We start from the raw sequence: 12,301 nt of genomic DNA, 5'->3' as shown, positions 1-12,301 counted from the left end.
AGAGGTTAGTGCTTTGCTCAAAGAATGGACCCTGAGAACTAGGATCTCCCCAGGAATCTCCCATGGGAGAGGAAATGGCTGAAGCCCTTGAGGTTGGTCAGGGGAGGAACTTATCTCCAGGAGAAAAACGTACCAGTAGGGATGACCTGGCAGGGGACACTAGGCATGAGCTGGTGGTGGGCAGGGACCACTATTCTCTGGGCTGCCCCGCAAAGCACCTCTTCCTAGTTGAACCTACCACCACTGTGAAGATCCCCAAAGGCAGCCCTGGGGAGTCTCTGGATCCCATGACCCTCTGCCCAATATGGCCACAAGGGATAACTCTCCTGTCCCGCTGTTGACCACTGCCTCCTTTAGATGGTACTGCGGACGACAGGTGGCTGAACCAGGCTGTGGCCCCTCCAGTCTGGGCACAGGAGCTCTTCCTACCAGGTGAGTAAACACGGAAGAGATAACACTTGGGGTAAGGTGGAAAGGCACCAACCTACACATTACTTAAAGACAAAAAGTTCAGCTTGCAGAAAAGCAAGGGAGACCTGTGACGTGCAAGACTGGGCTGCGATGTGCTCTCTTTCCTCAGGAGCACGCTGAAGCTCTTCAAGTGTCAGGGAAAGCCTCCAAGGCCTGGCTGGGAAGGCTGGAGACAGCACTCGCAAGAGCCTTTGGCTTCCAGGACACTTTGACGCCTAGACTTGTCTGTCTGCCCTCTTGGCCAGCCTTTGTGCTGTGCTGACAAAATGCAGGGAAACCAAGAGGAGCAACAGTCTTCACACTTCCCAGCTGAGGACAAAGAGTGGAGCCAGGAATCATTGACAGCTAGGACAACAGACAACAGCCTGTCTCCGCCTTGGAGAAAGGCGAGAATCCTCCATGCAGTCTGCTCTCCTGTACAGGCTCTTGAGTCTTGGATGCTTCCAACTCAGATTATGCAAAGTTTGGGATTCTATTCTTTCAAAAGGACCACTTTTGCCAAGTGTGGTGACACATGCCTTTAATCTCAGTACTAGGGAGAGAGTGGAATGCAGTACACTGTGAGTTCAAAGCCAGCCTGGTCTACATAGCAAGTTCCAGGCCAGCCAGGGCTCCATAGTGAGATACTGTCTCAAAAAAACAAACAAACAAACAAAGCATCAAAACCCAAATCAACCAACCAAAAATAACTGCTTTTTGGAGGGATGGGGGTGGCGGTTAAGATCTCTTCCAGATTGTAGTTAATGACCCTCAACTGTAATGCGCCAAAGTTTAACTGGCAGAGACCTGTGGGATGAAGCCCTACCATCTTCCACACACCCCTCCAGTGTGCTGAGCACACACCACACACTGACTCGGGAGTCACCTCGGGGGCACTTCACCCAGCCTGCTCTCCTACCCAGGTGACTCACCAACCAGCCCTCCACTCTGCCTTCCCCAGATGTCCCCTATTTCACTGAGGCATTTAGTGTCTAGAATGCCTACCACACTCTGAGCTCTCAATGCACTGAATTCCTTGAAAGCAGGACGTCTTGACAACAATTCAAGCACCAGGGAATGCCTGCTATTTTAAGAGCACCATCTTAGACACAGTATTTGCCCTCAAGCAGCATAAATTCCTGTGAGTGAAATACATTGTCTTGATGTTCCAAGTAGCCTGGAAACCTTAAAGTTAAAAAAAAAAAAAAAAAAAAAAAAGGTTTGCAATACATGTTAGCCGAGTAAGCTGGAGTGGCCCTTATCCCTGTTCATTCCAGCACCCAGTGCCCTTTGCTTCTAGGACTTCTTCACATCTGTCCAGTGAGACTCATTGGCACTCAGGCAGAACCTACTGCTTGTGGAATAGAATCCAAGGTTTGTAATGCTTCCCAGGGAGGGGGTTTCAGATAAGTTTCTAAAATCCCTGTTTCTTATAAGATGAAATTGATACAAGGCACATTTTAACATTCAATGGATTCTCAACTATGTAATAATTAGCCTTCTTTTGTTTCTGGACACCACTCCATAAAAAGCCCTCAAATTCCTACATTCTGCTTGTAACTCCAGTTCCAGGGCTTCTGACACCCTCCCACAGACATATATGCCAGCAAAACACCAATGAACATAAAATAAAAATAAATTATTTAAAAAAGAGTCTTGCTACTCTGTCTCAAGCTGCTGTCACAACGAAGTGATCCACCATCTACAGAAGAGAACAGGAGCCTTGAGGACTTACACACACAAGCCATGACCTGAATAATCCTGTTTACCTTCACCGGTGTGAACCTGGGGTGAGGTGGGTAAATTACGGCAGTATGCAGGCTGGGGATGCTCTGGATCTCCTGAGGGTGGGAGGAGTGTAGACGCCACCCCACCTGAGGGTCCAGCTGCCAGGCACAGAAGGCAGGGTTCACCACAGTCCTCTTTTCCTGTTCCAGACATACACAAGATCTTGAGAGACTAATAACAATAACAACAACAACAACTCAGTTCTTCAGGTCCCTCAGGCTTCACATGATCCATCCACCTGCAAGGTTCCACCAGGGCTTGCAGGCACCACAGACAAGTCTCCAGGAACCAACAGGGAAACCAAGAGGGAGCAGAAAGAAGTTGACACCAAGTCCGAGGAGACAAAGGGTCTCCTGACAGGTTGGCGGCACTGCCGGGTGTGCCGATTCCAGCAGGGAGGAGGCAAGTCTTGTGCTCACGTGGCCCTGAGCTCAGCGCAGCCCACTGTCCACCTGCACCACACGGGGAACCTTGACCAGAACCCAGCCGCCTCTGGCAAGCTGTGCTTTGGCTGAGACACTCAGTGGCAAGCAGCGTTGTAGCTCCACCTTCTAACAGGTCCACCATCACATTTTTTGATTATTTATAACTTGGTCTGTATGGCTTTGCGATCACTTTATGAACATACAAATGATCAACAGATGTTCCAGTGAACCGCCGCTGCTGGGCCATGTTTACAATTGGAGGACCAGTAGAAAGATTTTGACTTGGAACCTAAGTCTAAGAATGCCTCTGGCTGGGGTCTCCTTGGCTATTAACTCCCATAGGGAACCAAATCAAACATGCCACAGGAATCTAAATATTTCACTGAAAAAAGAAAGAAAATGTATGTCCCGGACTGCTCTCACCAGAGAGGAAGAGGGTGGAAGGCAAGCACGGGGGAGGGGAGGGAGGGAGGAAAGGGGACACAGAAGTACACAAACCCTCAATCACTTGGGGCGACAATTAGAGCCTGTCCTCCAGAAACGCTGGGATTACCCTGAGACTTCATGACCAGAGATTCTCAGCCTTCAATAAATGCCATCATGCACTGAAAGGTCACCAACCAAATGGAAAATCTAGAATTACAGAGTAAGGTCTGCATCTCCTGCTGGGAGAGAAGGGAACAAAAGCGGACCAGATATAATCCCTGCAGCCCAGTTCCCTGGGTCCTGACCGATTTCCTGACCCCTCCAAACTGTTGTGCCAAACCGGTAACCACCAGCTTTTAGAGGCCAGACCACTGTGAGCACCTGCCCACCTGCATGTTTCTTTCCGCTTCCACAGAAGCCCCAGGAGGCCGGGAGTACCTCTGCATCTCTGAGCAGTCTGAGATGCCTGGTGAGGATGGGAGGTCCAGGTTCCCTAGGCTCTGGCTTCTGAGCAGAGGCAGGCAAGGCTTCTCTCAGTAGCCTGGTCCTGGCTCCAGTGAAGATCAACAGCCTAGGGAAAGGTGGGGCCCCTGGAGCCCTCCTTCGGAGATGCTAATGGAATGCTTTGGTAAAGCCTAAAAACCTCGCCAGTCCATCTGTGGCAGAAGTTCCCTTTTAAAATGGAAAGCACCAGCCTCTCTAGTGTGTATCCCCAAAGTGGCAGATAGGACTTGGAAGGCACAGATCCAGAAAGCAAGTTTCACCAAACAGGCATGAAAAGAGACCTGAACTAGCGTCAAGGGAAGCAGCTGTGTTTTGCCAACAGTGTAAGAATGGCTCAGTTGCTTCAGAATCTGCGTGAGAAATTACAGGATTGTTCAAAATCACAATGAACATCAAATAACTTCTTTAAAAAGTGACCAAACACAGTGTCCCACCTAACAGCTCTTACAAAAGCTAGCTCTGTATGAGAAGTATAAACGTTTGCCCCGCTGTCTAAGTAAAGCCTGGTGAGACTGGATGCCATACAGCCATGAAAACACAGACACCTCCAAGGTCAGTCTCCGCCATCTCAAGGACCTCATGCAACCCTGAGTGAGCTGCAGAGAGGAGTTTTAATTCCCCTCAGAGTGGAGTCCGGGACAACGTGCTGAAGCAGATGCTCAGGTCCAGTCCGAGGAACTGGCCTTAGAAGCCAAGCATGAATGAAAAGAAAGGTCCTGTTGGGTTTTTAACAAGAAGCCAGCACCTGGGCTCTGTCTGAACTCAGACCTATCTGCATGGAGCTCCTGTAGTAACAGGGCCTTTATTTTTACACTCACAGGAAGAATACATGGAAAACACGTAACAATGGAATTGTCTGCAGGGTTGACCAAGAAACTCCAGCATGCTAAGGCAGTTATACTGCGGGGCCTGTGGCTCTCGTTCCCATGGAAGTCACTCTTGCAACAGGATAAATGGCTGCTACCACTGACACCTTCTTCCCATCTAGGCCATGCACCCCTCGAGGGACAGACACAGTTTGATTGTCTTTCTCTCCCATGCCAGCAGGTACCCAGACACACTGCATTCAATGATTCTGGCTGCTCTGGAGCATGTCCACCCATGTGGGGTTGGCCACACATTGGGGCTGAGAAGTGCTCGCTGTGTGCCGAGGCATATGAACACCCAGCAAAAGTCAGGAGAGCACACGGTCCTCCAGAGGGCTGCTGACTCTATCAGAAACACCTGCTGGGAGGGGTTTCTGGTGCTGTGGTTTCCTCAAGAAAGATTTGAGTCAAGACATTGAAGAAACTTGGGAAACACTGAATCATTACCAATTTTCCTTTACTGTCTTCAACACTAAAAAGATCCAGCCTGATCTGACTGGTGGTGCACACCTTTAGTCCCAGCACTCCAGAGGCAGAGGCAGGTGAATCTCTGAGTTCAAGGCCAGCCTGATCTAGAGAGTGAGTTCCAGGACAGCCAAGGGCTACACAGAGAAACTCTGTGTCAAAACAGAAAAACAACAACAACAAAAATCCAGTCAGTGTCAGCATGGATGACAGGCCAGCCTTTCAGCTTTTTAGCAAATTCAGAGATGGAAGGAACTCTGTGAGCTGGTGGACTCTAACCAGAGGCAGACAGCAGGGCTCATTCTCCACACAGCATACCACAATCTGCGTTTATCCCATGTTACAGGCCCTCAAATGAAGTGATGGACGTCAAGAAAAATATAACATAGATAGCCAAGATTCCTGCATTTTGTTAGAATTATCCCCCAATATAAACATAATAGAATCACAATGCTCAAACATTAGTCAACCTGGCATCACAGATTTGCCTCTTTGGGCAGGCAGCCCATGCACCAATCCTAAATTCTAAGTCTACACATGTATACCGCCAGTTCTTCTAGTTCTGTCTCTCACTGTGCACCCGGTAGGACCATTTTACAGCCTGGGTAGGATCAAGTTTAAACCATGCAGGTCACACACATTTAAAAGGCTTGTTGGACAGTCTTAGAGATGTATCACTCCCGTAGCTAACGGCAGGGCAAGGGAGAGCAATCCCTCTTCTATTTCCATCTAGCTTCCGCTAATGGGTGTTTTCCAGTTTTTATCATAAAGTCGTTTAAATATAAAACTACATTCTGAATTCTCCCCAGAGGGGTTTCCAAGCAAGCACACAAAGAGGAAGAACAGCAGAAGATCTTGTGAATTTCCGATTGGATATCAAGACAATGGTGAGATTTAAGTAGCTTTCTGGTGTGAGAGGACACCTGTCAGACTCAAGAGGGTTCACTGGGAGCCCAGATGCCAGCCAGCCAGCACACCACCTTCTCCACACGGGGACGTACTTCCGAGTCCACAAGCACCTGGAAGACTGCTCTACCCACCCAGGAACCTGCACTCACAGAATGCACAGCCCAGGAGGTGGAAGGCTTTTCTCCAGGCCAGAGATGCCTGTCACAGAGCTTCTCCAGTAAGATGTCACCTGGCCAGAGCTGCTCCATTAACCACAGTGGGGCCATGTGACCATGTCCTGGCACACTGCACACCAGTGTCAAGAAATAAAGCAGAGGCAAGCCAGGCAGAAGGGGGCTCAGGGAGCTGGGGTGACTAATGGGGGTGGTGGTGAAGCTGAGAGTCTGCCTTTAGGCCTGTTTCCCAAATACAAGAGAAACTTTTAATAAAGTGGAAAAACAAGTTAAGCTTAAAAGTTAAAAAAAAAAAAAAAAAAAGGCAAAACAACCCCCAGCACTTTTTGGGTCACACCATGCTCCTGAGGGTTGACAGAATTCATTCTACAACAGGATGGAAAGTCTCTACCAGGAAGCCAGACTCCCCAAGTCCCTTCCCGTCACCCCCTGAGGATGTTCCTTCTCCTCCTGTGGGCATCCTGAGAATGACTGTTCTCAGGAAAACTGGGTCAATTTTTCTCTGGTCTGTTTTGTTCTGTTCTTAGAAGGGGTCTTCACTATGTGTACCCCATGCTGACACCAAGCTCTTCTCTGCCTGCCTCAGCCTCTCGAGTGCTAGGATTGCCGGAGTGCTGTGCCCAGCCCTGACTTTTCCTTTATTAGTGATGAGGTGTGGGCATGCGCAGGCCACTGTAGTGTGGAAGTCAGAGGACAGCTTTCGGGAGTTGGTTCTCTCCTTCTGAAGATTCTGGGGCCCCAGCTCAGCTCCCAGCTTGTTGGGCTCCTTTACCTGCCAAGCCATCTTGCCAACCTTCACTCTATTTTTCACAGGAAAAAAACAAATAAACACCTTAAGTCCACCTCCCTTAAAAGTGTTCTACAAAGCTAACTAACAACCTGAAGTTTCATTAGGGTACAATGATGGAATGCACTGTCTCCAAAACTGAAATGTATCACTAATAAAAGCATCACATAGTTAAACCCCTGACCAGATTTTCATACAACTTTTTATGAACACACGCAGCATGCTATCCCGCCAGAGGGGCAATCCACACGGGAGACAGACACGAACTAAAGGCACACTTGCTCATAAAGGTTTCCTGGTGAACTAGGGAGTAAGCGTCTCACAATGATGAGCAAATTCAACGTCCTTGTGTCTTCAGAAGCCACAACCACACTCTTCAAGGAAGACAAGCCATTTATTCTTCCAAAATCTGAACATCTCCATCTTTAAAGTCCAGTAAGATACCTACCTGCATCTCTAAAGTCAAGCCTCCGGCCCAAGTTCAAGTCTGGTAGAAAGTGGCTGCAATACCATTCTCCTTAGCTTCCATTACAGCCTTTGTAGCAGCTCGAGGCTATTAAATGACTGCAGCAGACATCTGGGTTTACATCAGGAGCCTGCCTGTGCCTGGGAAAACTGAGTCGCTGAATGGTCTGACAGCTACCCAGGGAGGCTTCAGTGAGCTCACCATAGGAGACCCTTGTAATTCCCGCCCCGGGGAGGAGGGCTAACAAGGCTGGGGTTAGGGCTTTCAGTTTCTTTTCTCTTTTGAAGGAGGTGGTAGGCAGCTTGCTGAGATGGAAATTACCGAAAGAAGAAAACAGGGAGCTGAGGGTACAAGCGCCCTTTAACACTGGGCATTGGAGGCACAGACTGAAACAAACCAGTTGGCAGAAATAGCCAGATGCCCCTCCCTAATCCAGGAGAAGAGTTCCAGGGAAGTTTGTCTATTATTCACACTCTGGTCCAGTCTAGAGTGCCTTTGGTGTTTTGTTTTTCCTTTTTAACCATTTACAAAGAGTAAGAACTGTTACAGATCAGGCCACTTAAGAAAACAGTCTCTGGGACTAACTATAGGAAGGACCTGAGCAAAGTGGTCAGCCTTTGTGGTTCCCTGCCCGCTCATCTGTCCGTCAGCATGCTCTCCAACTGCACTTGGCACACTTCAACCTGATGTAGTTTTACAGAGCCCCTTCACGCTCTCCTGTGCATCAGATCCCGCAGTAGCCCCGTGGAATAGCAGGACCCTATCTTCCTAGTATAAACTGGGACAGTGAGGTTCAGGAGCTAAGGGCCCACCCCATCACTGCAGCTGGAATGGCAAGGTGGGACTGGGCCCTCAGGACCTCATTATGTAGCCCAGGCTAGCTTCAGTGGCATGCCTCTCTCTTCTCTGCCTCCCCAGTGCTGGGATTGCAGGTGTGCCCACGTCCACAGCTTTTCTCACTGCGCAACGGCACCTGCCGGTTCTGGTACAGCAGCATGGAAACACCGCCATTTAAGGAGAGCTGCCGTGCTCCTCCTACAGCCCCGTGCCTCAGCCCCGTGCCTCCTTTCTTCCCCATGTGGGCCTGGCGGAATGCCTCGGGCAAAGGCTGGCAAGGAGCGAGGTGGTAACCTAAGAACGCACCATTAACACTCCCAAGGGCATCTATGCAGTGAGTGGGCTGCATGAAGCGTGACCCCTGGGCAGTCAGAGAAAGACAGAAACTTGACATGAAGGAGGGGCTCCAGGCGTGAGCACCCACCCCAGCTCAACAAAGCTGTCTGGAGAATGCTCCCTCTGTGTACACTGTGGCACCTACTTTGTGGTAACCTCTACCTCTGTTAACGACCTTAAAAACTTACAGACACTCAATGCTGATGAGAACTAGCTGCTGAGTGTCAAATACAGTTAAAAAAAAAAATGACACAAAATTTTAAAAAAAGCTATCACCATCCATAACTATGTCACCCTGCACCTGACATCATTTATAGGTTGAGAAACAAAGGATGCACAAGAAAAACTCCTATGGAATGTGTATTTTCAACCTAATTTGCCTCTTTTTTTTCTGTGTAGCTTTGTGCCTTTCCTGGAACTCACTTTATAGCACCCAGGCTGGCCTTGAACTCACAGATATCCGCCTGCCTCTGCCTCCCAAGTGCTGGCTTTAAAGGCGTGCGCCACCGCCGCCCGGCTCTAATTTTCTTTTTAAAAATGATTTAATTCTAGGCACCAAATGATGTCATATACTGAGAAGGATAATCTGACAGATCCTGCTTCCTTAGTCACTGAGTCCACAAACACAGCTGCAGTTAATCGGGAGTCATGCAAAACATTACTTTTCTAGGGGTAAAGAACCACCACACAGAGGACAAAGCCGGAGCTGGATGTGAGTTTTGTAAAAAACTCCTTGGGCTGGTATGCGTCACCTTGACCTATGACCTATGGCCTATGACCTAAGCATGTTCCTTCCTCACCTTCCCTCCATCCACCCAGAGGTAGGAGAACCTGTGTCTTAGTTCTGTGATGACAGAAGACATAAAGAGCAAGCTCTTTGAATTTACGGGTGTTCTTTTACTAACGACAGTGTAAGGCCTGTCTAGTTTGCAGTTGAAACCGATGACCCGTCTGGGAGTCACGACTGCTTCCCAGGTCTTCCCGGGCCCTCGCCAACCCCACCTGCAGTTCTTCTTACGTATGTATGGCACTGGGCACTGACCTGCTTCACTCACTTCCCTTACCTCAGTGATCCTTCAGCCTGGCACCCAGCTCTGAGATGAGGCCTGCTTAGCACCAGTGAAGTTCCCCACGTTCAAACCAACAACATTCTGTGAGGAGATGAGGGAGTCAAAGTTAAAATCCAACCCGTCAGCATCCATGAGTTCGCTACGGATAATGGACTCCATGTCACATTCCAAGCTCCCATTGAATATGTCCAGGTCCAAGTCACTGGGGAACTTGTCATGGCCCAAGACGGGAAGGTTTGCACTAGCTGAGTACAGTGAGGAGCCTGAGGGAGAGTCCGAGAGGGTTTGCATAGACTGGCTGACGTGGGACTGCTGCTGGTGTTTGGCTGAGCCCAGGCTGCTGACAGAATTTGACAAGGCACGGCTGCCACCAAGAGCGCCTTGGGTTTGGTGCTGGTGGTGGAGCAAGTTCTGATTGACCAGACTCCCCTGGGTAGGCTGGGCAGCGAAGGACATCATGGGGTCATTGCGAAGCATCACATTCCGGCGGGCATTCTGGGCAGACACAGCAGTGCTAGCCTGAGACATCAAGGGGTCTGACTGAGTCATCATGACGTCGCTGTGGCTGAGTGAGTCTGAAGTGAGCAGGTCTTGGAGTGTCTGGTTACCATAGTGTGCCATGGAAGAAAAGGTGGCTGCCTTGTTCTCTTGGATGGTCTGCATGGGTGACTGTCGTAAAGAGTTCAGAGACGAGGGTCCAAACACGGTGCTGTTGAAGGAGCTGGTCGGGGAGCCCAGGCCAGAGCTCTTGGCGGTGTATGGGAAGCTGGAGCTCCGCTGCATAAGCCCCCCAGGAGGTGATGGCTGGGATGGTGGGAGCGTGATGTTATCTAGCAAGTCATCCATGAGGTTGTCGGTCAGCCCATCGTTCAGATTCATGGTGCCCGCCATGTCTGTCAGCCGTGGAAGCTCCACAGTGCACGGCTTGCTCACAGAGGGCGACAGGCTGGCAGAGCTGCTATAGAGCATTGGGGAGAGTGGCGCATCATCGTCCTGGACGTCATCCAACTCTGTGCTTGCCAGGATGGGTGACAGGCGGCCACTGACTGTGCTGGCGTTGGAATTGGTGCGTGAGCGGAAGTCTGTCCACGCATCCAGCTCATCGCTGCTGCGGGACGTGGGGCTGCCTGGCCACTTGGAGAGCTGGGAAGGACTGTCATCTGCTGACTCCGGGGCGGCCTGCAGGGCTGCCTTCTTCTTGGCCGCTCGGCCGCGGCTCTTGGTGTACTTGTTGCTGTTGTCCATTGAGACGGCCCGTCGCCGGGGGGCCTTCCCACTCTTCCCGCCGTCGGGGTTGATGATCCACCAGGAGCTCTTGCCGGTTCCTTCATTCTGCACTCGCATGAACCGGCTGTGCAGTGACAGGTTGTGCCGGATAGAGTTCTGTAGAGAACGAAGGGAAAGGGGACAGTGAGCCAGGACGGTCTAGTCCAAAGCAGACATTCATAAAGACCTCCCAATCTGTTTCTTAAAAAAATATCATTTTTGGGGAGAGAGGAGGGCACCACATATGCCGTGGACATCGGAGGACCACTGTGGTGCAGGCTCTCTCAGTGGACCGTGTGGGCCCGGGGAATGAACTCAGACATCGGGTTTAGCAGCAAAGGCTTTTACCAACCGCGCCCACCATCTTGCCAGGTCAGCTTCAATTTTATAGGCTAACATTTCTAATTTTATTAAATAACAAACATCTTTGGGACTTGGAACAAAGCATCTGGCTAAACAGGAAGCTTTTGTGTTGGGAAGGCGCTGGAAGCATGGAGTTCCTTGACACTGCTTTTCTAAATTCTCAAGTTTGTTGCACTTTCTTTAATTACATTTCTTTTCTTTCATTTCTCAAAACAGGGTGTTTCTCTGTGTAGCCCTGGCTGTCCTAGAACTAGCTCTGTGGACCAGGCTGGCCTCGAACTCAGAGATCTCCCTGCCCCTGCCTCCGTCAGAGTGCTCACATCAGAGTGTGTGTGCCACCACGCCCAGCCTATAATTACATTTCTTACACTACAGTTCACACTGATAATTTATTATCACACCACTCCCTCGCCATAATTTTCAATAAACCTCCCAGCTCTCGGAGAAACTAGTCACCTTGGTGGCTGTTTTGCTCTTACAGTCCTTGGCTCCTCAAGTGCAGGGCCAGCAGTTACTTCGGAAGCACGTCTGCCGGAGAGCGTGAAATAGGGTCCATCCGCCACCATTTCACAACTCACCACGTATTCCTGCAGCCATGGGCAGGGCAGGGTTTTCAGGACAGTGAAGGAGTAAGTCTCTCATTTAGAAGAATTTGCCTCATTTATACATTCTGCAGCCTCAGGAAGTGTGGATTGAGTAACTTCCTTCCAAAGTATGAAAGGGAGAAAGAGTAATTTGTAGTGGAGAAATCTGACAGACGCTGTGTCCGTTGGGTGGCCAAGGCCTCCATTAGCAGGGACCAGCACACTGAGAGTGTGCACCCTAGATAAAATGCAGCTTTTCATCAGTCTTTTTCCAAAACCTAAAACCCAGACTAATCAGAAGAAAAACATGAATCCCATTTAAGGGACAAAAGCCCGTTTAGTGCTCCCAGAACCACCACAGCCAAAGAGAGACAAAGGGAACATGGGAACTCGAGCTGGGTGGGATCACATCACAGAAAAAACATTATAAAAAAACTGGGAAGTCTGATTAGCATGTACAGACTTCAGTTCATAATAATGATAAATATTGGTTCATCCACTGTGACACTTGTACCAGGACTGTAGGGTGTTAAGAGGGGACACTCGATGGTGGATATGTGCGGATTCTATTATTTTCACAAGTTTT

At 49.6% G+C, this 12,301-nt stretch overlaps 1 protein-coding gene across 2 annotated transcripts in view; it reads right to left on the bottom strand.

Annotated features, from left to right (window-relative positions):
- The window catches only part of Foxo3 (forkhead box O3), a 97,750-nt gene that overhangs the window by 8,226 nt on the left and 77,223 nt on the right, over positions 1-12,301 (bottom strand). For both annotated transcript variants that reach the window (XM_036168826.1, XM_036168825.1), the window contains exon 3: positions 9,497-10,885. In XM_036168826.1, coding sequence (XP_036024719.1) covers positions 9,509-10,885 — 1,377 coding nt within the window. In that variant the 3' untranslated portion in view covers positions 9,497-9,508. The remainder of the gene's footprint in view (positions 1-9,496; positions 10,886-12,301) is intronic.

The sequence above is a fragment of the Onychomys torridus genome, chromosome 19 (genome assembly GCF_903995425.1).
Source record: "Onychomys torridus chromosome 19, mOncTor1.1, whole genome shotgun sequence".
NCBI classification, from domain to species: Eukaryota; Metazoa; Chordata; class Mammalia; order Rodentia; family Cricetidae; genus Onychomys; species Onychomys torridus.
This window is presented reverse-complemented; position numbering and strand designations above follow the sequence as displayed.